General features: G+C 40.6%; 2 protein-coding genes and 1 pseudogene across 9 annotated transcripts in view; 2 read left to right on the plus strand and 1 right to left on the minus strand.

Annotated features, from left to right (window-relative positions):
• Positions 1-12,246, minus strand: part of LOC103348612 (transport and Golgi organization protein 1 homolog) — a 38,542-nt gene extending 26,296 nt beyond the window's left edge. For 3 of the 8 annotated variants that reach the window (XM_070064925.1, XM_070064924.1, XM_070064922.1), the window contains exons 1-3: positions 8,962-9,067; positions 6,967-7,074; positions 6,393-6,500 (exon numbers count right to left, since the gene is read on the minus strand). In XM_070064925.1, the coding sequence (XP_069921026.1) occupies positions 6,393-6,450 (58 nt within the window). In that variant the 5' untranslated portion in view covers positions 6,451-6,500; positions 6,967-7,074; positions 8,962-9,067. Of the gene's footprint in view, positions 1-1,323; positions 1,765-6,392; positions 7,075-8,961; positions 9,068-11,816 lie in introns of those variants that run through there. The other 5 variants (XM_070064926.1, XM_070064921.1, XM_070064920.1 and 2 more) reach the window with 4 other exon arrangements.
• A 3,525-nt stretch (positions 12,247-15,771) lies between these two features.
• Positions 15,772-17,843, plus strand: LOC138847135 (multiple inositol polyphosphate phosphatase 1 pseudogene; annotated as a pseudogene).
• A 9,200-nt stretch (positions 17,844-27,043) lies between these two features.
• LOC138847136 (ankyrin repeat domain-containing protein 26-like) overlaps positions 27,044-27,449 on the plus strand; it is a 271,305-nt gene continuing 270,899 nt past the window's right edge. The window contains exon 1 of the mRNA XM_070064933.1: positions 27,044-27,182. The gene's annotated coding sequence lies outside the window, so the exon portion shown is untranslated. The remainder of the gene's footprint in view (positions 27,183-27,449) is intronic.

Consider the following 27,449-nt stretch of genomic DNA (forward strand, 5'->3'; position numbering starts at 1 on the left):
TTTCCATTTCTATGCATCCTTCAATTTCTAATTTCTTCCTATTCCCTTTCTCTCTTGAATGATTTGGATTTTTTATGAGCTCAACATTTTCCTGTAGTCCTACCAAGTAGAATGAATATTAACTTATCTTTTTACTATTATTCTGTTTTCCAGCCTCTTTTCCTAAAGTTGTCAGTCCCTTAGATAAACATTATTTGACTTACACTTAGGTTACATATTTATAGCTGTCATCAAGTACACACAAAGATTTACCAAATAGTTCATGGAAATGCACATTACGAAAAAAAATGCCTAAATTTCAAAAAAATTGTAACTAAATTAGCTTACCTTCTAATCACATTTTGTATGAAATTTTTGAAGTGTCCTCATAAGTTTATATAACCCCTGGATGGTCACTTTTGTTCTCCTTGTCATTATTGATGGTGTCAGTTCTTTTGCTTTCCTGACTAACTTGCCAGTTAGATTGGCAGATATTTCTTTATGACTCATATTGCCCATCCACCAGGGGACAGATTTGTGTCTGTTTCTGCTTCCCTTGGAGTTCCAGATAGTATTTCTTTTTGAAAAAGTAGTTATTTATTTGGGAGGTATACAAGGAGGAAAGAGTGCTCAAACTGCTGGTTTACTCTCCAAATACCTAAACTGACTGGGTCTGGAATGGGAGTAAGTCTGGAGCCAGAAACCTTTTCTGGGTCTCCAATATGGGTAGAAGGAATCCAAGTACTTGAGCCATCATCACTCCTTCCTAGTGTCTGCACTAGCAGGAAGTTGGAGTCAAGTCCCAAAGGAGAGAATCAAACCCAGGCCCTCTGATGTGGAACATGTGCACCCTAACTTCTATACTAAATTCCCCCTCTCTATATAATGGCTTTGTGTTATTTTTATATTATTTTCAATTAATTGTGTCTTCTAATAATAGTTTTTGAGAGATTCTTTGGGGCTTGTGGATATACATTGTATGAAAATCATAATTTTTTCAATTATATTTCTCTGAACTAATACCTATCATACAGCACTAAAATTGTACTGATGAAACATCTGTACCTTCCAGTGCTTCTCCTTCTCTAGTGCTAAGTTATATAAAGTGTATCATATTTTAAAAATGCACTAAAGCCTCTCTTACTAAGGGTCTCTTTTACAAAAGGATACTTTTTAATAAATCTTAATGTCCACATGAATGTCAAGGAATATTTTTATAAAACCATAAATATGATGAAATACATAGTTACTTCTCAAGATTTGTTGATGTTGAATCAAAAATATAAGTGTATCTTGATACAACAATTTTTTGAAATAATATAGACTCATTAGTAGGTTTCTCACTGTGCAGATTTTCTGCATCCTTGTAGGAAATGTTGAGAAAGCACTGTCTGTGGTTCAATTCTACTTTCATTTCCTCACTTTCCTCTATTAGTTGATGTCAGTTTTCCCTCAGACTCTGCACTCCTTCCTTTTCTTCTTTCTATATCTTCACTTCTCTTTGAGCCACTTCATTAACTGGGATGGCTTCAGACATTGCTGCAATTCTGCTGCTTCCCAAATCCCTATGTGCAGGCAGGATATCACATAAGCTGTCATTCATGTCTGGTTGCCAGTTGAAGTTCCCACCTATTTAACTCCAGAAACGTCAGACATGAGGTGTCCAACATGAGTGTCACTTCTTTACATCATATTCTTTGTTCTTCTTTCCAAATTTCAATTTGCACTGCCACTGTCTATCCCATCACTCGTGCACACAGAATGGAATTAAATTCCACATTCATCCTGTGCCAAACAAATCAGCGGTTACTCCTCTTCCTGATCCCCTCCCCTCCTTTTTTCTTATGTACATCGAATTTCTTGTTCTACCTTCTTGCTCTGTGTCCTAATGGTAAGTGGTCATGTCTCACTCTATTTTCTTCTACTCATTAGTTCTTCCCTATTTGCTTCTCTGGGGACAACATCTCAAGTGCAAATCTACTCAAATATCTACCACATTTTATTGGTCCCTCATCAATTACATCCTGTGTTTTAGGGAAGGATCAATAATTGTCATGTTAAAAAATTAAATGTTTTGATTGTTGGGGGAAATATTAGGATGTGAATAAAAATATAAACAATTCTACAAAAATAGCAAACACATAAAATTTTATTGTTGGAATTCTGTCAAATGGATAGGTGAATGATCACTTATTTACCAGTTCCTTGTACACCTTTACTGCATTTATCTCTCACAAACCAGGACCACCCACCTAGAAGTGGTACAGTAGTTAGCACTACCACCTCACTTATGTTCTTTCTGCTCTTACCAATTGACTGGTTGTATCATATTCATGTGAATGGGGCCAGCAATATGGTGTACTGAATGATGCCAGTTCTGGACCCAGCTGCTCCACTTCTGATCCAACTCTCTGCTATGGCCTGGGAAGGCAGTGGAGGATGGCTCAAGTGCTTGGGCCCCTGCACCCATGTGGGAGACCCGGAGGAGGATCCTGGCTTCTGACTTCAGGTTGGCTCAGCTATGGCTGGCTATTGTGGCCATTTGAGGAGTGAGTCAGTGGATGGAAGACCTCTCTCTAACTCTCTCTGCCTCTGCCTCTCTGTGACTCTGCCTTTCAGCTAAATACATTTTTAAAAAATTCATGTGAACAACTCTTACACAAGTTCTAAACATATTTTGTGCTTCAGTGAAACACACCCTAGTGCACTCTGAAAAATGGAAGAGACTCCCCCATTGAATGGAGCTAGTCATGTGCAAGTGTTGTTCCTTCTCATGGGAAGAGATTCCTAAGAATCTGATGCTGTCAGGTCATAGATTTAGGTCTTTAATCCACGTTGAGTGGATTTTTGTGTAAGGTGTAAGGGAGGGGTCTTGCTTCATGCTTCTGCACGTGGAAATCCAGTTTTCCCAGCACCATTTATTGAATAGACTGTCCTTGCTCCAGGAATTGGTTTTAGATCCTTGATCAAACATAAGTTGGCTGTAGATGTTTGGGTTGATTTCTGGTGTTTCAATTCTGTTCCATTGGTCTATCCATCTGTTTCTGTACCAGTACCATGCTCTTTTGATTACAACTGCCCTGTGGATTAAAGACCTAAATCTACGACCTGACACCATAAAGTTACTAGAGAACATTAGAGAAACCCTTCAAGATATTGACACAGGCAAAGAATTTCTGGAAAATACCCGGGAGGCACAGGCAGTCAAAAGACAAAATCAACTATTGGGATTGCATCAAATTGAGAAGTTTCTGTACTGCAAAAGAAACAGTCAGGAGAGTGAAGAGACAACCGACAGAATGGGAAAAAATATTTGCAAACTATGCAACAGATAAAGGGTTAATAACCAGAATCTACAAAGAGATCAAGAAACTCCACAAAAACAAAACCAACAACCCACTTAAGAGATGGGCCAAGGACCTCAATAGACATTGTTCAAAAGAGGAAATCCAAATGGCCAACAGGCACATGAAAAAATGTTCAAGGTCATTAGCAATCAGGGAAATGCAAATCAAAAGCACAATGAGGTTTCACCTCACCCCGGTTAGAATGGCTCACATACAGAAATCTACCAACAACAGATGCTGGCGAGGATGTGGGGAAAAAGGGACACTAACCCACTGTTGGTGGGAATGCAAACTGGTCAAGCCACTATGGAAATCAGTCTGGAGATTCCTCAGAAACCTGAATATAATCCTACCGTTCGACCCAGCCATCCCACTCCTTGGGATTTACCCAAAGGAATTTAAATTGGCAAACAAAAAAGCGGTCTGCAGCCTAATGTTTATTGCAGCTCAATTCACAATAGCCAAGACCTGGAACCAACTTAAATGCCCATCAACAGTAGACTGGATAAAGAAATTATGGAATATGTACTCTTTAGAATACTATACCACAGTAAGAAACAACGAAATCCAGTCATTTGCAACAAAATGGAGGAATCTGGAACACAGCATGCTGAGTGAAATAAACCAGTCCCAAAGGGACAAATACCATATGTTCTCCCTGATTGGTGACAGCTGACTGAACACCAAAAAGGAAACCTGTTGAAGTGAAATGGACACTATGAGAAATGGTGACTTGATCAGCATAGCCCTGACTGTTAATGAACAACTTAATACATTATCCCTCTTAGTAGTTTTTTTTTGTCTGTTCTACTTAATATGACTGGTTTAATTCTGTAATTATCACACAGTTATTCTTAAGTGTTGAAATTTAACTGAAATGTGATCCCTGTTAAACATAAGAGTGGGAATAAGAGAGGGAAGAGATGTACAATTTGGGACATGCTCAGGCTGACTTGCCCCAAATGGTACAGTTAGAAACATACCAGGGGACTCAAATTCAATCCCATCAAAGTGGCATGTACCAATGCCATCTCACTAGTCCAAGTGATCAATTTCAGTTCACAGTTGATCATAATGAAAGGACTAAGAGTCAAAGGGAGCACATAAACAAGTCTAGTACCTGCTAACACTAACCGATAGAATAAATAAAGGGGAGAGTGATCCAACATGGGAAGCGAGATACTCAGCAGACTCATAGAATGGCGGATGTCCTAAATAGCACTCTGGCCTCAGAATCAGCCCTAAAGGCATTCTGATCTGGCTGAAAAGCCCATGAGAGTATTTCAGGCATGGAAAGCCAAAACACTCAGGCAAAAAAAGAAAAACCCTAACTGAAAGATCTCTGTGAGTGAGATCCCAGTGGAAAGAACAGGTCTTCAAAGAAGGAGGTACCTTTCTCTGAAGGGAGGAGAGAACCTCCACTTTGACTATGACCTTGTCTAAACAAGATAAGAGTCGGAGAACTCAAGGGGCTTCCATAGCCTTGGAAACTCATGACTGGAGCATGGGGAGATTACTGAGGCCATAAACAAGAGTGTCAATTTGCTAAGTCAACAACAGGAGTCACTGTGCACTTAGTCCTCATGTAGGATCTCTGTCCTTAATGTGCTGTACATTGAGGCTTAATGCTATAATGAGTACTCAAACAGTATATTTCACTCTGTGTTTCTATGGGGGTGCAAACTGTTGAAATCTTTACTTAATGTATACTAAACTGATCTTCTGTAAAAAAAAAAAAAAAAAAAAAAAAAAAAAAAACAAGAAGAAATTATCAATTCCCAACTTGACTCTCACTGGGATTAAACATGACAATAGGTCTGATCTGATTTCATCATCATTTAAAAAATCATCTATTATTTTTCACTTTATGTTTCTGTGTGGGAGCAAACTGTTGAAATCTTTACTTAATGTATGCTAAACTCATCTTCTGTATATAAAGAGAATCGAAAATGAATCTTGATGTGAATGGAAGGGGAGAGGGAGTGGGAGAGGGGAGGGTTGCAGGTGGGAGGGACGTTATGGGGGGGAAGCCATTGTAATCCATAAGCTGTACTTTGGAAATTTATATTCATTAAATAAAAGTTAAAAAAAAAACAAAAGAGAAAAAAAAAAACAAAAAAGAATCTGATGCTTGCTAATTCATGCAAATTTACTTATATCTGTGTGTTGTTCTCAGTCGCTCTCCTTTCTCTCCTGGGTATAGGAGAAGTGTGATTTCTTAATGTAAGAATGAATACTTCCCAGCAGAAATCTGGCATTTAAGGACAGTATGGACTCTAATGGACAGTGTGTACTCCTAACAGTACGGACTCTTTCTCATTTGGATGAAGTAGCAGTCGGCACATGACACAGCTCTTACAAGGAAGGAGGGTAACTCATTCACCTCTTGTTCATATCACTCTGAGTGCCTCCCCTATTATGAGCATCCTGGCAGGATGCAGGTACTTATTTTCACATCTCATGTCTGTCTAGGGACAGCCTCCAAGAGCTGAGGAAAAGAATGACTCAAAAGTTACCAAAAGTCAACAAAGCAGATAATCCACAGCAGAAGTGACAGTTCACTTGCAACAATCTAGTACTAATACCACCCACTCGGTACCACTGTTTCAAGGCTGCCTGGTGTCAACACACATGAGTCTTATCTTAGTGACACTGCTACATGTGTGATGGAACCAAAGGAGCAGCAGCTGAGGATCTCCCACAGATCCTGCAGGAACCAGGCTAACAATCATGACTCAAGAAATCAGTGTTTCCTGTGTTATTTTCACCACTACAACATGTAATCCAGTGGCTTCTAGCATATCCACACATCCTCTTTTGATACTATGAGGTTACTGTTTTCAGGATTCCACCCTGTCAGGCTTTCCTGCTGTTGATCAAGCAGAAGTTGATGCCACAGGTGTGGCAGAGGTTTGTCAGCCTGGCCACGACACCTGTGATGAGGCCCTTCATCTTTGGAAAGAACTGGATTGCTGTGCAAGAGCCAGTGAAATGGTGTTATCTAAACCACAGTGGGACACAGCCAATAGAAGGAAAGAGACCAAAGTGAATCTGGTGTTTACTCACATTCTGTGCTGTGTGACTGGGCAACCCCAGCACAGGGAGCCAGAAGACCCACCTCCATACCTTCATGCCTGGGTCCTCTCAGTGCACTGAGTTACCAGGAGTGAGAGACTAGGGTGGGGGATAGAGCAGAAGGGTGTGACTTAGGGTGGGGCAAGGACTGAGCTCACAATTGGCTTGCCAACAGGGCAGGGCAGTGATTGGCTATCCATTAGGTGGGGGATGGGGTGTGGCAGTAATAGGTCACAATTAGGTTGGGGATGAGGAGCAGTGTGGCAGGAAGAGGAGAGCAGGGTGAAGAGTGTCAGGGTCAAAGTAGGGTTTGGGAGCAGGGTTCAGAGGTCAGTGGGAGATGATCCACAGACCAGTTGGGCACACTTAAGGATGGGAGTCTCAGGAGCAAGTAGGGATGGCACAAACCACGACTCTGGGTCTCTGTTCTCCTCTTTGGTGGTCACCTCTCCCACCTGGGATGTTCACACTCTCCTGACCAATTCCCTGCCATGTAACCCCACCTGATGTGTAGAACAACCCTGCCCAGCTGAGCCAGCACAAGGAGACAAACCAAGAACAGAACCTCTGCAAACTTCTTTCTACTTCTGACTCTGGTTCTTCCTGTAGCTCCTCAGTGGCCCCCTTCTGGGTAGATCCTTTCTGTTGGAACTCCTCGTGTTTCCCACAGTCACTGTTGGTGGAAAAATATACTAAATAACTGATCACAGTACTTCAGGTAGAACCTAACATACAAGCATGGTGAGAGGTTTCACAAGTCCCTCTCATGAATGGATTTAAAGAGTAAATAAAACATTAGTAAAAAGTATAAGGCCTTAGCAGCAAATCATCTTAACTCTAACTTTCTAACTTTATAGAAACTCAAAGGAAGGTGGATATGTCACTTTTCTATGTCATACAATAGCTTGGGCTTTAAATTTGAATTACAGTGGGAGGTGGAGGAAAACCAATCTGTCATGATTGACCTTTCAGATATCTCCAAGGGGCTTGTGCATTTTAAGAGAGAAAACTCATCAGATTTCCACGTGGGTGATCAATGATATCCACAGCCCTGGAGAACACAACTAAGGATGGGAGGCTGGGGGTGGTCCTGGACATAGACATTGTCTATGGAATGTGTCTTTAACTCAGCAAACCAGTAAAGGCTCTGCTTATGTTCTGGGATAGTCCTTGCCTTCTTTGTTCTTTGCCTGCACACATGCAGATGTGAGGCCACATCCTTTTATCCCTGTGACTTCCCTTCATTCCTCAGGCTGCCAGAACCCAGTGAAAGAGGAGAGTTTTGTGACTCTGATGCTTCTTATTTGATATCAGGTGGAGAAGCACCTATCCCTTCCTCTACTCTGGTTCAGCATTCATTGGTGTTGCTTGCATCCATCAGACTGATATATTTGCACACGTGAACTCGTGCTCTGCCCTTCAATATGGATGTAGGATTATCCTCTTCTTTCCTAGGATTCCCCTATGTGCCTGAGCCCATGGGTATGCCATCAGCACCATTCATGGGCTACCAGTCACCTCCTACACGCTCATGGGCTCTTGGACCTCATCCAGCACCTCCACCTCCAATGTCTGGTATGATGATCTTCACTGAGGGAACTGACTTGTAAACTGTACTGATCTTTTCTCTCACTGTAAATCATTACAAAAATGTCCCGGATGGTACCACAGGGATTTACAATACAAGGGTGAGGCTGTCTGGGGGCCCTGTAACTTGGATCAGATATCCTGATGACATACAGTGGGCTACATCACTACCCCAACAGCAGGTGACAGCAGGTGTCCATTTAGATGAGGAAAGAGATGGCCTACAAAAGCAAAAAGATGTAAATGTGACATGGGAGAGGGGTAATGTGCCTGGCTGTGGAAGGGGTAAGATCTGTCCCTTTGAAGAATGAGAACTTCACAGGGATGGGACACACAGCACACAGTAAAGAGCTGGTGATCACAACAGAGGCACCAGTGAAGGGCATAAGAGTACAAAGGAGAGAATGGAGCTCCTGGGTGTAAGGGGTGGGGGATAGGAGGAGGAAGTGTAGAACTTTATTTTCTATGTACTAATAATAAACATTTTATATTATCTGTCCTTATGAAAATTAAAAAACAGCAAATAGTAATAGTCATTACTATAGAAAAATTATTTCTTTCTTTAGATGTGGAGTTTTTCTTTAAAGATGTTGAACTTTCCAACTATATTAAATCATTCCTGCAATCCATTTATCAAATATGACCTGAACACATCGTAGAAGCAGTATCATGATCTAGGCATTCAAAACCCTGCAAAATTCAGAGCTGACACAGTGACTGACTTGCCCCACTGACATCACTTTGGGTTTCTGGGTGTATGATGTGGGCTGCCTGCCTTGAGGTGCAGAGGACTAGTAAATGGAAAGAAAAAATTGCCAGCTCAGTATGCATGGCACCTACCTTGCTGCTGAACACCACATACAGGAGGGCCATGCTTTCTCCTGTGATTGGTATGGAACGTTAGTCAGCTTTTCATTACTTTAACATACAAGAGAGGAGCTACTCAGGAAAGAAAATGCTTATTTTTGCTTACAGCTCGGAGATCCTTAGTTGAATATCGGACAGCCACATAGACTAGCTCTGGTGAGGCTGGCGATGGTGAAGCTTGTGTGGAGGGATGATCCCATGGTGAGCCTGGAAACACAGGGAGAGACACAGCAAGCATGCCAAGGTTAAACAACCAATCTTCGCATGAGAACCACTCTCTGAGGGCAAGCCTGCAAGACCTAAAGTCTCCTCCAGCAGATTCACCTAACAAAAGCCATAATTAGAACAAGTATCTACTTTAAATTGATCAATTGTTAACATAAGACTCTGGAGTTTAAATGATCTGGGGGAGCAAGTCATATCCAATTCATAATAGAGAGGTTACCATTTATTAAAGGTCAATGATAGTCTTACACCATTCAAATGACACAGTAAAAACATGTGCAAAGTCAGGCAGAGAAACACAAGTTAAGGGGGATTCCAGAAGTAGCATGAAAAACATGGCAATATGGACTATGAAATAGGAAACATGTCAATGCAGGTGTTCAGACACCTCAGCAGTCATCTGAATGATATAAAACAAAATTTAATCCTCACTTCAATGTGAATAGTAAAGTTATAAATGATGGCCATGGTTTAATATTGAAAGTGAAATCATGGGTATTTCTCCATGGATAATGAAAACCTCAGTTGATGTTTTAGGGATGAGGCCAGGACACTTTGCTGACTGGGTGTCAATTCAAGTGGATTAGCAATGCACCTTTTCTCATAAATCATTTCACCTGTAACTCACTCATTCAAATAAATAAAATAAATCTTAAAAAATCAGTAGTGAGAACAGAAATATTGGTATTAATTTTCATTTATTCTTCATAGATTTCATGCTAATGTTGGAAGACTATTGGGAATTGCAACAAACTTTTAGCTTGTATGTGCTATGGGCATGATCAGGGTAGAGCATCTAAACTGGTATGTCTCTGTGGCCTGTCATCAACAGCAATGCAGCATACCCAGGGCTGGAGGCTTTCAGGATTCCAACTCTGCTCAGCTGGAGATAATGGGAAAATCAGGAAGGACCAAGAAACTGGTGTTAGGCAGTTAAATACTTTAAAACCTTGTTTGGAAGTTGTACTCACATGTTTCTTACTCAAGTTATTGAAATCACATATACACAAATGTGGGTATTTCAAAAAGTTGATAGAAAATTGAGGTAAAAGTTTGTTTTGTTGCAAAAACTGTTTGAGATGGTAATTCACAATAATTCATGTAAAATGTGTAGTACAGGGGTAGACCTGTGGCCTGCCAGTTAAGACACCAGTTGGAACACCCACATTCCATTTCAGAGTATCAGGTTTTGAGTTACAGCTCCTCTCTGCTTTTTTTTTTTTAACTATTTTTATTTTGAAAGCTAGAGTTGAGAGAGACAATGAAGCCAGAAATTAGGAATGTCTGGGCCTCCCACATCAGCAACAGGGGCCCAACACTTGAGCCTGCTTCCTCTGCTTATTCCAGACCATTCTCAGGCAGCTGGATGGTAAGTGGAGTCGCCAGGACACAAACCACGGCCCATACAGGATGCTGTGTCACAGGCGGCAGCTTTAACACCACGTCACAACACTGCCCCTTCCCCAGCTCCTCTCAATTCCAGCTTCCTACTAACGTGCATCCTGGTATGTCACAGGTGATGGCACAAGTATTTGGGTCCGCAACCCAAATGGGAGACCGTGATTGAGTTCATAGCACCTGGCTTCAGTGTGGCCCAATCCTAGCCATTGAGGGCATTTGGAGTAAGAACCAGAGGAGGAGCTGGGGGCGCTCGCTCGCTGTCAAATAAATAAAGTTCTAAATTAAGAATTAAACAAAGACAATATTTACCCAGTAGGACTGTTACAAAAGATTGATTCTGTTAAAATTATTTTCCTAACTCAATTAAAATCTAATCCCACTAAGGAATCCTCCGATTTGGCAAAGTAATTAACAATTCATCTAAAATAATGTAAACACTACCAAAAGAACACTAAAAAGAGGAGCAAGGAGGCAGAAACTTGATACTGTAACGGACATCAAAATGCTGTACATTTTATTGATAAAGAAGCAAAGGCAGTGCTGTTCTGTTTCACGAAGCAGACAGTAACACTCAGAAACAGAACCTAGGGACTTCAGATAAAATAAAGTGACCTTTAACCTAATGCCAAAAGATGAACTGTTGGGTACAAAGAAGGTCTCTGAAAAGCTGTTTTTAAAAGAAGCTCTTAAATATTACACTATGCTCCAAAAGTCGTCATGGACTAAAGATTCACTTAGGGAAAATCGCAAGAAGTGAAAGTCAGAAAACCTTAAAGGTAACCCTGAGTCAAAGAGCAAACAACACGAGGTGTGCATAAGTGGGGTTGTGTGTTTTCTGCAAGATGCGCACTGAGTTCTCACAGACTCACATAATGACACATACCGCCACCATGCAGGAACTCATGAAAACAGCCTTTTGTTGTGGACCCCCTAAATTTCAAGGGATACTGGCTGGGACCCAGAAGGATGTAGAAGGGGTCATAAACCAGGGGCAAGGAGCGTCTTCCCTGAAATGAGGCCTTCATCGTGGTGAAGTTTCCACCACTGGAGTCCCAGGTGAGTGCAGAGATGGCTTGTGCACAGCGATGAGTCTTTCTTTTGCAAAACGTCCCTAACACTCAGGCACGTATCCTCAAATTTTACAGGCAAAATAATCGCTGTTTGGGAACCCCTGGAGCTTGCACATGCGCAGCGAACCGGCCGCCCCCCCACCTCCGCCGCACGCCCCCGCCCCCACCCTCTCCGCACACACATTCCCTGGCTGTTTGGCCACTGTTATCCGCCCAGAGCCAGGGCTCCAGAGCCGCCGGCAGGGGCGATGAAGAGGATTTTCACCTTGGCGGGTAGGAGGAGCCGGCGGCTCTTGGGCTTCTCCGTTGACACCTCTGAGGATTCCGGGAATCAATCGCGGCTGGCCTATCATCCGCGCCACAGGGTCCGCGAGAAGATTTGGCTGGGAGAAAATGACAGGGACCAGAAGAGGTAAGGGGACGGCGAGCTGGCAGTGACGGGAGAAGCCCGCACCTCCCGGGGCCCTCCTGTCACCGCGATGCAGGGTCGCCACCTGTGCTGACACCGCAGCGCCTGGGACAGGGAACCCGAGCGCCTCGGCCGGCTTCTGAGAAGCTGCAACAGAGGCGAAACTTCAGCTGCTTCTCCTCTACTCACAGTTCTCCTCACAGACTGCTGTATTGGCCACTTAAAGTGACATCATCAACCAAACTCGATAAAGCTTAGTGTACACGTTACACACACACACTGCTGTATGCATTATAGAAAAGTGGAGATGAGAGAAAAATTTCCATAATATATCAGTTTCCGGGCTGAAATTCTTTGAGTGGAATCCAGTATCCCTTTTATATCCGTGCACACATTTCCTGTCAGCGCACACCTACCCTTCTGAAAGATCTGAGAAGGAAACATTGAAGCGGGAAGATCGTTTCATGTTCCTGAACAGGAAGACTCATTTTTTTCTCGAAATGTGAGCTCCTCATCTGTTTTTCTATTTTATATAAACCAAATAAAACAGGAGGGATTTAAACTTTTTGAGTTACACATGATCTTACTGTTCTGATGACACTGATTTGTAATATATAAAGAATGGCCTTGTGATTATAAAAAATGTGCAAATTTCCATATTTTACTGACCACTGAACAATTTATTGACCAATAAATGAAGATAAGTGACTAAAACTCCAAATATATGTAAGAAATTACAAGTTGATAGTGGTCATGTTTCATATTACTAGGCAAAGGTGGATTACTTACAAATGATGCCTGTTAATTTGGGGAAACTGGCTAGGATTTTATGTCACAAAACTAAATATTACCAATTTTAAATACAGAAAACGAGAAAAGTGCTAGGAGAAAACACAGTCCCTTCAATGGCTTTGTGTGATCAAAAGCCTTACTAACGGTTTCCTCAAAAGCAATCATTCTGAAGGCTCACTGAGTAAAATAAAAACTAAATCCCCCTGGCATTTGGCACAGGGGTTCAGATGCCACCTGAGACACCTGCATTCCATGGATGCCTGAGGTGAAGTCTCAGCTCTGCTTCCAAGTCCAGCGTTCTGGGGATGTAAGCCTGGGGATGATGGAAGTGAAGGTGCAAGTAGTTGGGTCCCAGGAACCCAAATGGGAGACTCAGAGATTTCAGGCTTCAGCATGCCCCAGACCTGGCTGTTGTGGGCACTTGAGGAGTCAACCAGGAAATGGAAAGTTCTTTCTGCCTCATTCACTTCTTTTTAAACAAAAAGAAAATAAAAATAAATTTAAAAATTAAAATGACTTGTATAAAATACAAAAATAAATAACAACTATTTTCCAAAACACTTACAAAATATATATTTCAGATGAAAAATCCACTTTACAGAGAATTCTTTGAAATAAACAAAGTACTTTTTTGCCAATTAGCAACCAATGGCATAGAAAAAAGGATTTATTGTCCTTGGTAAGAGAAAGAATTTTTAATAATTTATTTATTTGCTAATTGTCCCTTTGGGACTGGCTTATTTCACTCAGTATGGTGTTTTCTAGATTCCTCCATTTTGTTGCAAATGACCAGATTTCATTTTTTACCACTGTGTAGTATTCCTTAGTTTACATATCCCATAATTTTTTTATCCAGTCTTCCATTGACAGGCATTTAGCTACTGTGAATTGAGCTGCAATAAACATGGAGGTGCAGAAAGCCCTTTTATTTGCTGATTTAATTTCCCTTGGGTAAATTCCAAAGAGTGAGATGGCTAGGTCATATGGTAGCGCTATATTCAAATATCATATATTCTCCCTGATCTGTGACAACTAACTGAACACCTAAAAGGAAACCTGTAGAAGTGAAACTGACACTATGAGAAGCAATGACTTGATCAGCCCTTGTTCTGACTGCTTAGGAACAGCTCACTATTTTATCCTTTTTAGTATTTTCTTTTTCTACTTAATACCATTGGTTAAACTTTTTACTTAACACAAAATTATCCTTAGTTGTTTAAATCCAATTGAAAATTGATCCCTGTTTAAAAAAATATATGAATGTGAATAAGAGAGGGAGGAGATGTACAGTTCGGCACATGTTCCCATGGACTTACACCTAAGAGTAAAGCTAAGAATTTGTCATGGGACTCCAAATTCCATTATGTTGGCAGGTGCTAATGCCATCTTACACATTAAAGTGGTCATATTAGGTGTGTAACTGATCATATAGAAAGGACTAAGTGTCAAAGGGATCACATAAATAAGATCAAGTTTCTGCTAATAATAATAGAATTAAAAAGAGAGACTGATCCAACATGGGAAGCGGGATACAGAGCAGACTCATAGAATGACAAATGCCCTAAACAGCACTCTGGCCTCAGAATCAGCCCTTAAGGCATTCTAATCTGCCTAATAAGGGGTCATCAAAGCAGGATGTACTTTTTTCTGAAGGGAAGAGAGCACTTCCACTTTGCTTGTGGCCCTGTCTAAATACTGATGGAGTTTGTGGACTCAAAAGGCTTCCATAGCCTTGGCAGCTCATGACAGGAGCCTCAGGGGATCACTGAGGTCATGAATAAGAGTGTAAATTGTTAAATCAACAACAGGATTCACTGTGCACTTTGCTCCCCATGTAGGACCTCTGTCCTTAATGAGTTGTACTATGAGAATTAACAGTAAAACTAGTGTTCAAACAGTACTTTATACTTTGTGTGTCTTTGTGGGTGCAAACAGCTGAAATCTTTACTTAGTATAGAGTTGATCTTCTGTGTATAAAGATAATTTAAAATGAATCTTAATGAAGAATGGGATGGGAAAGGGAGTAGGAGGTGGGACAATTTGGGGGTGGGAGGGTGGTTATGGGGGGAAGAACAGCTATAATCCAAAAGTTGTACTTATGAAATTTAAATTTATTGGGGCTGGCACCATGGCTCCCTTGGTTAATCCTCCACCTGTGGTGCTGGCATCCCACATGGGTGCTGGGTTCTAGTCCCGGTTGCTCCTCTTCCAGTCCAGCTCTCTGCTGTGGCCTGGAAGGGCAGTGGGGGATGGCCCAAGTGCTTGGCCCCTGCACCTGCATGGGACACCAGGAAGAAGCACCTGGCTCCTGGCTTCATTTCGGCACAGCGCTGGCCATAGTGGCCATTTGGGGGGTGAACCAATAGAAGGAAGACCTTTCTCTCTATCTCTCTCTCTCTCTCTCACTATCTATATAACTCTGTCAAATAAAAACGAAAGAAAAATAAATAAATTTATATTTATTAAATAAAAACTTTCTAAAAATAATTTATTTGAAAGAGTTGCAGAGATGGGAAGAGTTGGTGGAGAGAAAAAGGGAAGGAGGGAGAGAGGGAGAGAAGGAGAGACAGGGAGGGAGGGATGGAGGGAGGGAGGGAGGGAGGGAGGGAAGCAGTCTTATCTACTGTTCACTTATCAAATAGTCACAACAGCCAAGTCTGGCTAGGGTGAAGCCAGGATCCAGGAACCCCATCCTGGTCTCCTACGTGAGTTTCAGGGGCCCAAATACTTAAGCCACCTTCCACTGCCTTCCCAAGCTCATTAGCAAGAAATTGGATCGAAGTTCAGCAGGCGGGACCCAAACCAGAACTCTGATACAGGATGCTGGAATTCCAAGTGGCAGCTTAACTCATTGCACCACAATGTCAGGCCTCAAGACAAAAACTTCAAGTTAAAATGGGGGCTGCCGTAGCACCTGCCGTGGCCCTGGCTGCGGCGTTGCTCTCATCTCTCATGTGCTGCTCTCTCCTGGGGCCCAGTGACCCAGTGGCCTCGGTGTTGAGCCCCTACTTTGGCACCAAGACTCGCTACGAGGATGTCAACCCCAGGCTGGTTTTGGACCCCGAGGTGCACCTGCACCCCGGTGCAGCTGGTCGCCCTCATCCGCCATGGCACCCGCTACCCCACGGCTAAACAGATACGCAAGCTGAGGCAGCTGCACGGGCTGCTGCAGGCCCGCGGCCGCAGCAGTGCGGGCGGTCGCCACCTGGGCGCGGCGCTGGCCGATTGGCCCCTGGGGTACGCCGACTGGATGGACGGGCAGCTGGTGGAAAAGGGACGGCAGGACATGCGACAGCTGGCGCTACGCCTGGCATCGCTGTTCCCGGCCCTCTTCAGCCGGGAGAACTACGGCCGCCTCCGTCTCCTCACCAGCTCCAAGCACCGCTGCGTGGACAGCGGCGCCGCCTTCCTGCAGGGGCTGTGGCAGCACTACCACCCTGGGTTGCCGCCGCCGGACGTCGCAGATATGGAGTGTGGACCTCCAAGGATTAATGATAAATTGATGAGATTCTTTGATCATTGTGAGAAGTTTTTAACTGAAATGGGAAGGAATGCTACGGCTCTTTATCACGTAGAAGCCTTCAAAACTGGACCAGAAATGCAGAACATTTTAAAGAAAGTTGCAGCTACTTTGCAAGTGCCAGTAAATGATTTAAATGCAGATTTAATTCAGGTAGCTTTTTTTACCTGTTCATTTGACCTGGCAATTAAAGGTGTTAAGTCTCCTTGGTGTGATGTTTTTGACATAGACGATACAAAGGTATTAGAATATTTAAATGACCTGAAACAGTACTGGAAAAGAGGACATGGCTATACTATTAATAGTCGATCCAGTTGCACCTTGTTTCAGGATATCTTCCAGCACTTAGACAAAGCAGTTGAACAGAAGCAAAGATCTCAACCGATTTCTTCTCCAGTCATTCTCCAGTTTAGTCATGCAGAGACCCTTCTACCACTGCTTTCTCTCATGGGCTACTTCAAAGACAAGGAGCCCCTGACAGCTTATAATTATAAGGAACAAATGCACCGGAAGTTCCGAAGTGGTCACATTGTACCTTATGCCTCAAACCTGATATTTGTGTTTTACCATTGTGAGGACGCTGACTCCTAAAGAACAATTCCAAGTGCAGATGTTCCTGAATGAAAAGGTGTTACCCTTGGCTCACTCACAGGAAACTGTTTCTTTGTATGAGGATCTGAAGAACTACTACAAGGACATCCTTCAGGGTTGTCAGAACAGTGAAGAATGTGAATTACCAAAGGTGAACAGTACATCTGATGAGCTGTAAGCCACTAGTGAAAACTTTTAATTCTTCACCAAACTGTAGGGGTGATTACATGCTTTTAAGAGGTAGGCAATCCTTTGATTACAGAAAGTTTTCACATTTCTTGAGTATTTCTTTTCACAGAAAAATGTTTCTTTTTGGATCTGGACATGATATATAAGAAATGATTCTTCACTGGAGCAGCTTCTTAAAGAGAAAAATATCTATTTAATGAAACAGCTGGCACTGCAGATATTAACAGAAATGAAATTCTTCCTGTTTAAGAAACCTCACACTGAGATAGGATGTAATTTCAAAATGATACTTGAAAAATGCTTGAGTAACAATTAATAAAATATTAATTGAATGACTCATCATTTGATTGAACTGAGTCTAGGGACTACCAAATGTGCTAAAGTTCTTTTTGCCTTAGGTAGGACAATTCTGGTATTACTTGTCTGTCTTAATCAGAAATGTTGTGATAAACCGAGTATTACTTGGGAAGAAAGCTAACATCTTTCTAGATGAGAGTTTGAAACTTACAGAGCAGAGTCTGATTTAAAGAGACACTTTCACTGGAGCAAGATAAAAAGTATAATGTGTTTGTTGGTAGTATTTGTAAAACATTTGAACACTTTTTCAATAATTCCTTAAAGCTTCTAATAGGTCTTAGGTTGTCTTAAATTATCATACCACTTTTACAGAGATAGCAGTGGAAGGACAAACAGAACAGTTACCAACAAGTCAGATGGATGGAATCAAAGTTTCTTAAATCTATTGCTTAGCTATCTTTTCTGTTGTTTTTGGCTTCTGTTTTTATATTTTGCTTTATGAAATGTATCTTTGGTTGTTTGATTTTTTTTTTAAATAAAGACTTCATTATGGCTGGCTTTGTTTTCACAGATTTGAACCTATCTCAAAGAAGAGTTCTGAGTTCTGTCAAATACCATGAGACTGTTTACTATAATAAAATTCTTGTGACTTTAAAAAAAAGCTAAAATGGGAATTAAAATACTGTTTTCTATCAATTTGTGAGAATAAAGAGCAGAATGTACAGTGTTGCTTAAAGGTTATGTTGCCTATGACTTTTAAAATAAACAATTTCATGTTGTGTATTGTACAACATTTAAAAATGCATGCATTCTACTCTTCAATTATATTATATAACAGTATATTTCAAAAGTAGCCAAAGATAAATCAATTTATTTACCCAGCGCTACTTAAAATAGCAACTTACTAAGAAGAACTCCCAATGGATGTTACCAACTATAATGCATCTACAGGATGCAGTCATGTATGACCACTGAAACTGGCATAGACAGATATATGTGGGCATGCACAGATATATCTGGTATGCCATGTAAGGAAAAAATCAGTTTATGCGTATGTTAGCTAAGAAAATGTACAAAATATGATAAAAGGTGATATTTCAGGCTGGTGATTTATATGTGAAATTTTCTTTTTTATTTGTTATCTCTACAGTGAACACATAAAAATTCTAATAAAAGGTTAATAACAGAAGAATCCTTGGAAAGAGGAAAAATATGAATCTAGCAAGATAAAATGAGTTACTTGCAATTAAATGTTTATGGATTATTTATACTAACTTTTAACCTCTTCCAAAGTAAAGGAAATTTTTTATCTGGGTTTCTATTATTATTTATGCTTTTAATTATATATTTTTCATACTATAAACTTTATTGCTTATGTATTGATAATAACCATTTTATATTATGTGTCCTTCTGAAAATTAAAAACAGCAAAAATAAATGGTCATTACTATAGAAAAATTATTTCTTTACCTTTTGGACTTTTTCTTTAAAAAGATGTTGAACTTTCCAACTGTATTTAACCTTCCTGCAATCCATTTATCAAATTTGACCTGAACACATATTACATACTTCATATATTCTCTCAGAACTCTAGCATATTTCAAAACTTTGTTTTTCTGTCCAGTATCAGCAAGTTGAGAATTAAAATTGAAGTAATGAGGGGCCTGTGCTGGGGCACAGGTCAATGCACCCATATGGGTTCTAGTCCCGGCTGCTCCTCTTCCAGTCCAGCTCTCTACTATGGGCTGGGAAAGCAGTAGAAGATGGTCTGAGTGCTTGGGCCCCTGCACCCACATGGGACACCTGGAAGAAGCTCCTGGCTCCTGGCTTTGGATTGGCACAGCTCCGGCCATTGCAGCCAACTGGGGAGTGAGCCAGAGGATGGAAGACCTCTTTCTCTCTCTCTTCCTCTCCTTCTCTCTCTCTGCAACTCTGACTTTCAAATAAATAAATCTTTTTTAAAAGGGCAAATTTAATTATATAAAGGATAATCAAATATACAGATAACTGATCTCTCACACTTTTATGTATTTTTCTCTAAAGACTTGCCATCAAACTTCATCTTGGTGATCCATTGTCTAAATCAGAAGAAAAAGACTATGATTTTGATGCCAAGGTAAATGCTCTATTATGAAACAAATGTTCTTGGTCAGAATTTAGTTCTATATATTATTTACTTTTTTTTTTTTGACAGGCAGAGTGGACAGTGAGAGAGACAGAGAGAAAGGTCTTCCTTTTGCCCTTGGTTCACCCTCCAATGGCTGCCATGGCCGGTGCACCACACTGATCCGATGGCAGGAGCCAGGTACTTATCCTGGTCTCCCATGGGGTGCAGGGCCCAAGGACCTAGGCCATCCTCCACTGCACTCCCTGGCCACAGCAGAGAGCTGGCCTGGAAGAGGGGCAACCGGGATAGAATCCGGTGCCCCAACCGGGACTAGAACCCGGTGTGCCAGTGCCGCACGGTGGAAGATTAGCCTAGTGAGCCACGGCACCGACCTTATATATTATTTACTTTTAAAATAGAGCAGTGCTCTATGTATCATCATCTCACATGTTTAATGGAAAGTTGGTTAGAGAAAATAATTTTGTAGAAATATGATTAGTTGTCATTTTAAAATGCTTTTAGTTTGGTAAATATCAAAAATAAGTATACACTTTAAAAAGGTAAGAGTGAAAAGAATGGGCTGAGAAATATATAGGGGAACATTAATAGGAAACACTTTACTGCACTAGAGGGAATATAAAATTTGGTCAAGGGTGCATTTATAAAACACTGTGACTTTTAAATCATATCAACCTTTTAGAATGAATGTGCCTAAACAAATCATGACTGAACCAAATTAGCTGTTATAGTAATCATGGGATCTCCCTGGTGTGCTTCAGTTCTGAAACTGTTAGCATATGTCAGGGAATTTTTTTCTTTTCTTAGATCTTTTATTTTGCCATCATGTAATTTTTAGGAGACAATTTTCCCCATTTCTATTCTTGGTTCTGAACTTTGACTATTGTGATATTAGAAATTATGGAAATTTCAATTTTGGGTCACAATGGATTCCACTCTTTTTTCTAAGTCATTCCATTAACTGCATAGTTAAAACTCTGCATATAAGAGAATACATGTTTTTCCCAATACAATAATAAGTTCTAGAAGCAGAAACTCTTAACAACATATGAAAAAAATTAATTTCAGAATTTTTTTAAAAAGATTTATTTTATTGGCCAGTGCCACGGCTCAATAGGCTAATCCTCTGCCTGCAGCACCAGCACACCGGGTTCTAGTCCCAGTTAGGGCACCAGATTCCATCCCGGTTGCTCCTCTTCCAGTCCAGCTCTCTGCTGTGGCCCGGGAAGGCAGTGGAGGATGGCCTAAGTCCTTGGACCCTGCACCCACATGGGAGACCAGGAGAAAGCACCTATCTCCTGGTTTCAGATCAGCGCAGTGTGCCAGCTGCTGTGCGCCGGCCCAGTTGCCATTGGTGGGGTGAACAAATGGAAAAAGAAGACCTTTCTCTCTGTCTCTCTTCTCGCTGTCCACTCTGTCAAAAAAAAAAAAAGATTAATTTTCTTTATTTGGAAAGACAGAGTTAGAGGCTTCCATCCATGGTTTATTCCCCAGATGGCTGCAACAGCCAGAGCTGCACCGATCTGAAGCCAGGAGATTCCTCCGGGTCTCCCACATGGGTGCAGGGGCCCAAGCACTTGAGCCACCTTCTGCTTTCCCATGCCATAGCAGAGGAGCAGCTGGGACTAGAACCAGTGCCCATATGGGATGCCAGCATTTCAAGCCTGGGCATTAACCCTCTGCACCACAGTGCTGGCCCAGAAATATTTTGGACTGTTGTTTGTTTAAAAAAATCTAATTTAAGTCCTTATATCACTTTCTAAAGATTAAAATTTTAGAAATTTTTGTATTTGGTACTATAAGTATTCATGTAAGCTCCTTCATCGCTGTGAGCTATTGGAAATTAGGTAATATTTATATATTTCCTAGAGCACTTAGAAATAAGGTATTAAAAGGGAGATCCAAGATTGTTAAATAGGGAGAAACATGTTGATTTTGGCCTGAGAGATATAAAGAAAAGCAGAGTAACTGCATTCCCAGGAGAAGCTGAAGAGAGGTTTGCAGTGGAAATTCTACAGAAAGAAGAGACACCATGGAGCAGTGTGGACAGTACAAACACCCAGGAGTGAGTGGGGACATCACCAGCAACTCCCACAGCCAGGGACTGTAGGAGATACCATCTTCTTGAAGTGAAATGAGAGGAGTCTGCAGCAACCTGTTTGGTGATATCACCAAAGGGAGATCTTTGCACACCAAACTTGTTTTGATTTTGGCCTGGAACACTAGCAGGGTCAGGGTGTCCACCTAGCCTCATGAAGGGAGAACACATGGTTTTCTTCTGATCCCCCCATAAAGGCATCTGGCAACTAGCAGGGAAGAAACACCATCTTAATAAGACAAGCAGAGGCTGTTGTGCCTTGCCTGCATGCACAACTAGGGAATGTTATTGGAGGGATAAACCCGAAGTCCCCACTGACTTTGATTCTGTTGGCTGGCAGGGGGCAGGAAGCCCACTGAGGCTTGAGAGGCACTTTCCACCCCTTACTCTATCATGTGCACCCAGACTCAACCTACCAAGGTGGAGCACTGACAAGCAGCTGGCTCTGGGAAAACCTCTAGGCTGTAGACAGAACAGCCTGCTCCCTGTGCCTGTGGAGCCCTGCATGCTATGACTGAGTGTGCTGTAATGCCATGATAGGGCATGGGGGATAGCTGGTTCTCTAGGAATCACTGTATCCAGCTTCTGAGGCTCAGATTTCACTGAGGACCTGGGGTGGGTCATTGCAGAGGGTTCTGGGCTCACACTGAGGCCAAACAGATCCTTTTTGTGGTTCCTGTGAATGTGTGGGTGGGGAGTGTAGTCACTGTGGGCTCACCCTGGGCATGGAAATGGGTGTGGAATTTCATAGTCAGAGAAGATCCTTCTGAGTTTGGTACTGAAGCTGCTGCCTGAAGGGTAAGAATGCACCATCCCTGTGACAGTCTAGGAAGAGGAAAGAATGGACCGAGTCCTGGAACAGTGGATCTCATTCAAATATCAATTTGTTTTTAGCACTGGGGAATGGCCAGGACATATGAAATGGGATAACCATATTTCTTGTCATTTTTATATTATATGTGAAGAAAAATGTGTAAATAAGTGCCTGGCATATTTGGGAAGCTAAGGAAATAAATACTGTTCTTAAATATTGCTATAACTTTTTGAAAATATTTACTGGGAAAAACTCACTTTAGTATCAATATATGCTTCTGTTACTTGTAAGCTGAAATGCTTTTAAAATTTGAAATTTGTTTATTTGCTTAGAACCTGTGAAGTATTTATATAACTTATTGTTGACACTAATTATTACAGCATATTTCTAAATGTCCTCTTCAGAAATATGATGGCAAATGTGGGCCTGCTGATCAAAGAAGGAAAGATATAAATGAACAACTACAAGGTAAGAGCTAATTTTTTAAAAGTCATTTGACAGAATGTTTGTCTAAAATATGAGCACAGATAAGTTCTAATAATAAAAGGAACTAACCTATTATATGCATAGTAAGGAAAAAGGTAAGTAAAATGCTGATAAGTTTTGCATTTTACCAGCCATCAGCAACAGCTTAAATTGTGAGTGCCACTGAAGAAACTGAATTTTAGTTCCATTTAAAGGGAATTTTTGATCTGAGGAAAATCAAAACACACAGAAGTAAAAAAGAGGAAATAAGAGTAAGAAAGGTAGAGGATTCAGGAAGTAAAAAAAAGTAGTTGAAACAGGTATATCAAGTGGAGGATGATAAAATAATTCTGTTTTGAACCTTTTAAAAGGTGAATTTTTTGCAGTGACATAATTTTAATCCACTCTATAATCACAGGCTTAATTCACCACTAACTACAACATTGAACAAATAGAAAGTAGGAAAACCACAGTTCCACAGGTATATAAGCAATCATATCACAAGATTCCCTTTTAACCCTGTAATTTTTTGTATTCTATATTAACTGCCACATATCAGAGAAAACATGGTATCTGTCTTTTGAAGACTGGCTTATTTAAGTATAATGGTTTCCAGTTGCATCCATTCTGTTGTGAAACACAGGACTTCATTCTTTTTACATCCTTGTAGTATTCCATAGTGTACATACACCACATTTTATTTCCCCAGTCATCAGTGGATGGACATTTGGTTGATTCCATATCTTAGCTATTACGAATTGAGCTGCAATAAACATGGTTGTACAGATCACTCTTTTTTTAACTTTTATTTAATAAATATAAATTTCCAAAGTACAGTTTTTGGATTACAAGATCACTCTCTCATACACTGATTTCTTTTCATTTGGGTAAATTCCCAGGAAGCAGATGGCTGGGACATTCAGTGGGTCTAAGTTCAGATTTTTGAGGTATCTCCATACTGTCTTCCACAGTGGTTGTAGCAGTTTACATTCCCACCAACAGTGGATTAGGGTAACTTTTTCCCCACATCATTTCTATATTTGATATTTGTTGATTTCTGTATAAGAGACATTCTAAAGAGGTTTGAGGTGAAACCTCATTGTGGTTTTGATTTATATTTCCCTGATGACTAGTGATCCTGAGTATTTTTTCATGTATCTATTTGACATTTGAATTTGATCTTTTGAAAAATGCCTGTTCAAGACCTTTGCCCATTTTTTTTAAGATTTTATTTATTTATTCGAAAGTCAGAGTTACACAGAGAGAGAAAGAGAGGCAGAGAGAGATCTTCCATCCACTGGTTCACTCCTCAATTAGCTGCAACAGCCAGAGCTGCACAGATCTGCAGCCAGGAGCCAGAAGCCTCCTCTGGGTCTTCCCACGTGGGTACAGTGGCCCAAGGACTTAGGCCTCCTACTGCTTTCCCAGGCCATAGCAGAGAATTGGATCAGAAGTGAAGCAGCCAGAACTCAAACTGGCAGACATATGGGATGCTGGCACTACAGGGAGTGGCTTCTCCTGCTACACCACAGTGACAGCCCTGATGCCCATTTCTTAATTGGATTGTTTATTTTGTTGCTGTTGGTTTTCTTGAGCTATTTATTATTTAATTAATTTTATTATTGGAAAGGCAGAGTTAGAAAGAGGCAGAGAGAGAGAGAGAGAGAGAGAGAGAGAGAGAGATCTTCCATCCACTGATTCACTCCCCAAATGACTGCAATTCAGGAGCTTCTTCCAGGTCCCCCATGTGTGAGCAGGTGCCCAAGGACCTCCTCCACTGCTTTCCCAGGCCATAGCAGAGAGCAGGATTGGAAGTGGAGTAACCAAGTCTTGAACCAGCACCCATAGGGGATGCTGGCACTGCAGACATCCGCTCTACCTACCACGCCACACCGTCAGCCCCTATCAGGAAGTCTTTTCCTATGCCAATGTCTTGCAGAGGTACCCTGACATTTTTCTTTAGTAAACTGATAGCATCATGCCCTAGATTTACATCCTTGATTCATTTTGAATTTATTATTGTAGAAAGCATAAAGTAGGGGTCTTTTTTCTTTCTTCTGCACATGTAGATCCAATTTTCCAAGCATCTTTTCTTTTCTCCAATGAGTGATTTTAGCTAACTGTCAAAGATTAATTAGTTATAGATGCATGTATTAATTTCTGGAGTGTCTATTCTGTTCCACTGGTCTATATGTCTATTTTTTTTGCCAGTACCTGGCTGCTTTGATTATAACTGCCCTTTAGTATGTCTTGAAATCTGGTATGGTTGTGCCTCCAACTTTGTTTCTGTTTAAGATTATTGTAGCTATTCAGGGTCTCATAGCTTCCATGGCAATCTTAACATCCCTATTCTAGATCTGAGAAAAATGTTGTTATTTTGATTGGCATCTCTTTGAGTCTCTTAATTGCTGTTGGTACTTGGACAATTTGGTGATATTCTCCTAATCCACAAGCATGCATGATTTTTTTTCCATTTTTTATCTTCTTTCTTTAATGTTTTACAATGTTTTTATAAATGTTTTATAATGTTTTTCATTGTAGATATCTTTCACATCCTTAGTTAAATTTATTACAAGGTATTAAATTTTTTGTAGTTATTGTGAATACTAATCTTAATAGCTCTTTCTCAGCCATGACATTCTCTGTGTTTACAAAGGCTGCTGATTTTTGGTCCTGCAACTTTAAAAAACTTTTTTATGAATTCCAATAGTCTTTTAGTGGAGACTTTCATTTTCCCTATATACAGGACCATGTCATCTGCAAATAAGGATAATTTCACTTCCTCCTTTCCCAGCTGTATCCCTTTGAGTACTTTCTCATGCTTAATGGCTCTAAAACTTCCACTGAGTAACAATGGTGAACATTTACTATTCATTTATTTGAAAGGCAGAGTTGCAGAGAGGCAGATGGAGAGAAATAGAGAGAGAGGGAGGGAGGAGGGATCTTCCATCTGCTGGTTTACTCTCCAAATGGCCTCAATGGCCAGGGCTGTGCCAATCTGAAGCCAGGATCCAGGGGCTTTTCCAGTTCTCCCAAGTGGGTTCAAGGGCTCAAAGAGTTGGGGCCATCTTGTACTGATTTCCCAGGCCATAGAAGAGAGCTGGATCAGAAGTAGAGCAGCCAAGACTCAAACTGGTGCCCTCATGAGATGCCGGCACTGCAGGTTGCAGCTTTACCTGCTACACCACAGCACCAGCCCTATGTCTGCCCTTCTCTCTGGCATCACTGAACTTCTTGGTGATGCCCGCTTCACCAGCCCCTATTTTTCAGACAACTACACCCGTTTCATGTTTTTCCCTCTCTTGATAATGTCACTTTTTTCTGTCCTCTACATATTTTAAACTAATCTCAGTCTTTAAATCTCAGATCAGGAATCGTCCATAAAAGAGCCATCTATGTCATCTTAATTTACATCCTTTAAACCCCAGTGCCTAACACTTATCTGGCACACAATAAAAGCTGATTAAAATAAGTAAAGACTCTTCATACAAAGACGGTTATCCTACTCTGCTCTAGAACATTGGAAGCTATTACTGTATCCAACTGTACTCCTGAACCCATTTACCAACCTCTCTCCATTTGCTCCCCCCTCCTCTTTCCAGCCTCTCATAATCACTGTTTTACTTTGTATTTCTATGAGATTCATTTTTTCAGCTTTCACAAGTGAGAACACACAGTTTTTATCTTTCTTAGCCTGATCTATTTCACTTAATATAGTGTCCTCCAGATTCATCCATATTGCTGCAAATGACAGGATTCTATGCTTTATTATGACTGAACAATATTCCACTGTGTATATGTAACCATGTTTTCTTGATCCATTCATCTGTTCATCTGTCAATGTAACACCTGGATTGATTCTATATTGTGGTTATTTTATATCTTTATTTTATAAAGATTACAGCTTTTATCTAACTGTTCCACATGGCACATTTAAGTAATTATACAGATCTGTCAAGGAAACTAGTCTTAACAATGCAAATTACAATCTATTAAATGTATTAGGCTTAGGACACATTCCTCGCTATGGTGGTCTAGAAAGCCTTTTTATATTTGGAGCTTACTTACACCAAGGAAACACAGCATATGATTACAATAAAAGTCACTATACAGGAACAATTTTTTCTGCTATTACAGACTCTTACAAGAAAACAAAGCCAAATAGGCAAATGATCAAGAAGCTACTATGTGACAATTGGAGTAAAAACAATGATAAACACATAGAACCTGAATTAGAAAAAAATAGCTTTTCTCTACCACACAATGACTTACAAATTACAGTCTGGGAAAAGCAAGAAATTCTTAAAGGAAATCAAAATATCCAGCCACAGGTCTGTATAAACTTAAATTTACAGTTTGATATTTTTAATTTGCTTTAGTATATTATTGTCATAGCATACACCAAGTGAAAATATATTTGATACCAGATTTTAAAATTAATAGATCATAATTTAATAGTCAATATAAAATATTTAGTTAAAAACAAGAATTTGGAATTCAGAACTTTGGAATTGAGAAAAAAACCTAAATATTATTTGCTTTTCCATTCATATATACTTCTTCCATGATACAAAAAGTAATGTAAAATATTGACTCAT

The sequence above is a fragment of the Oryctolagus cuniculus genome, chromosome 19 (assembly GCF_964237555.1).
Source record: "Oryctolagus cuniculus chromosome 19, mOryCun1.1, whole genome shotgun sequence".
NCBI lineage: Eukaryota > Metazoa > Chordata > Mammalia > Lagomorpha > Leporidae > Oryctolagus > Oryctolagus cuniculus.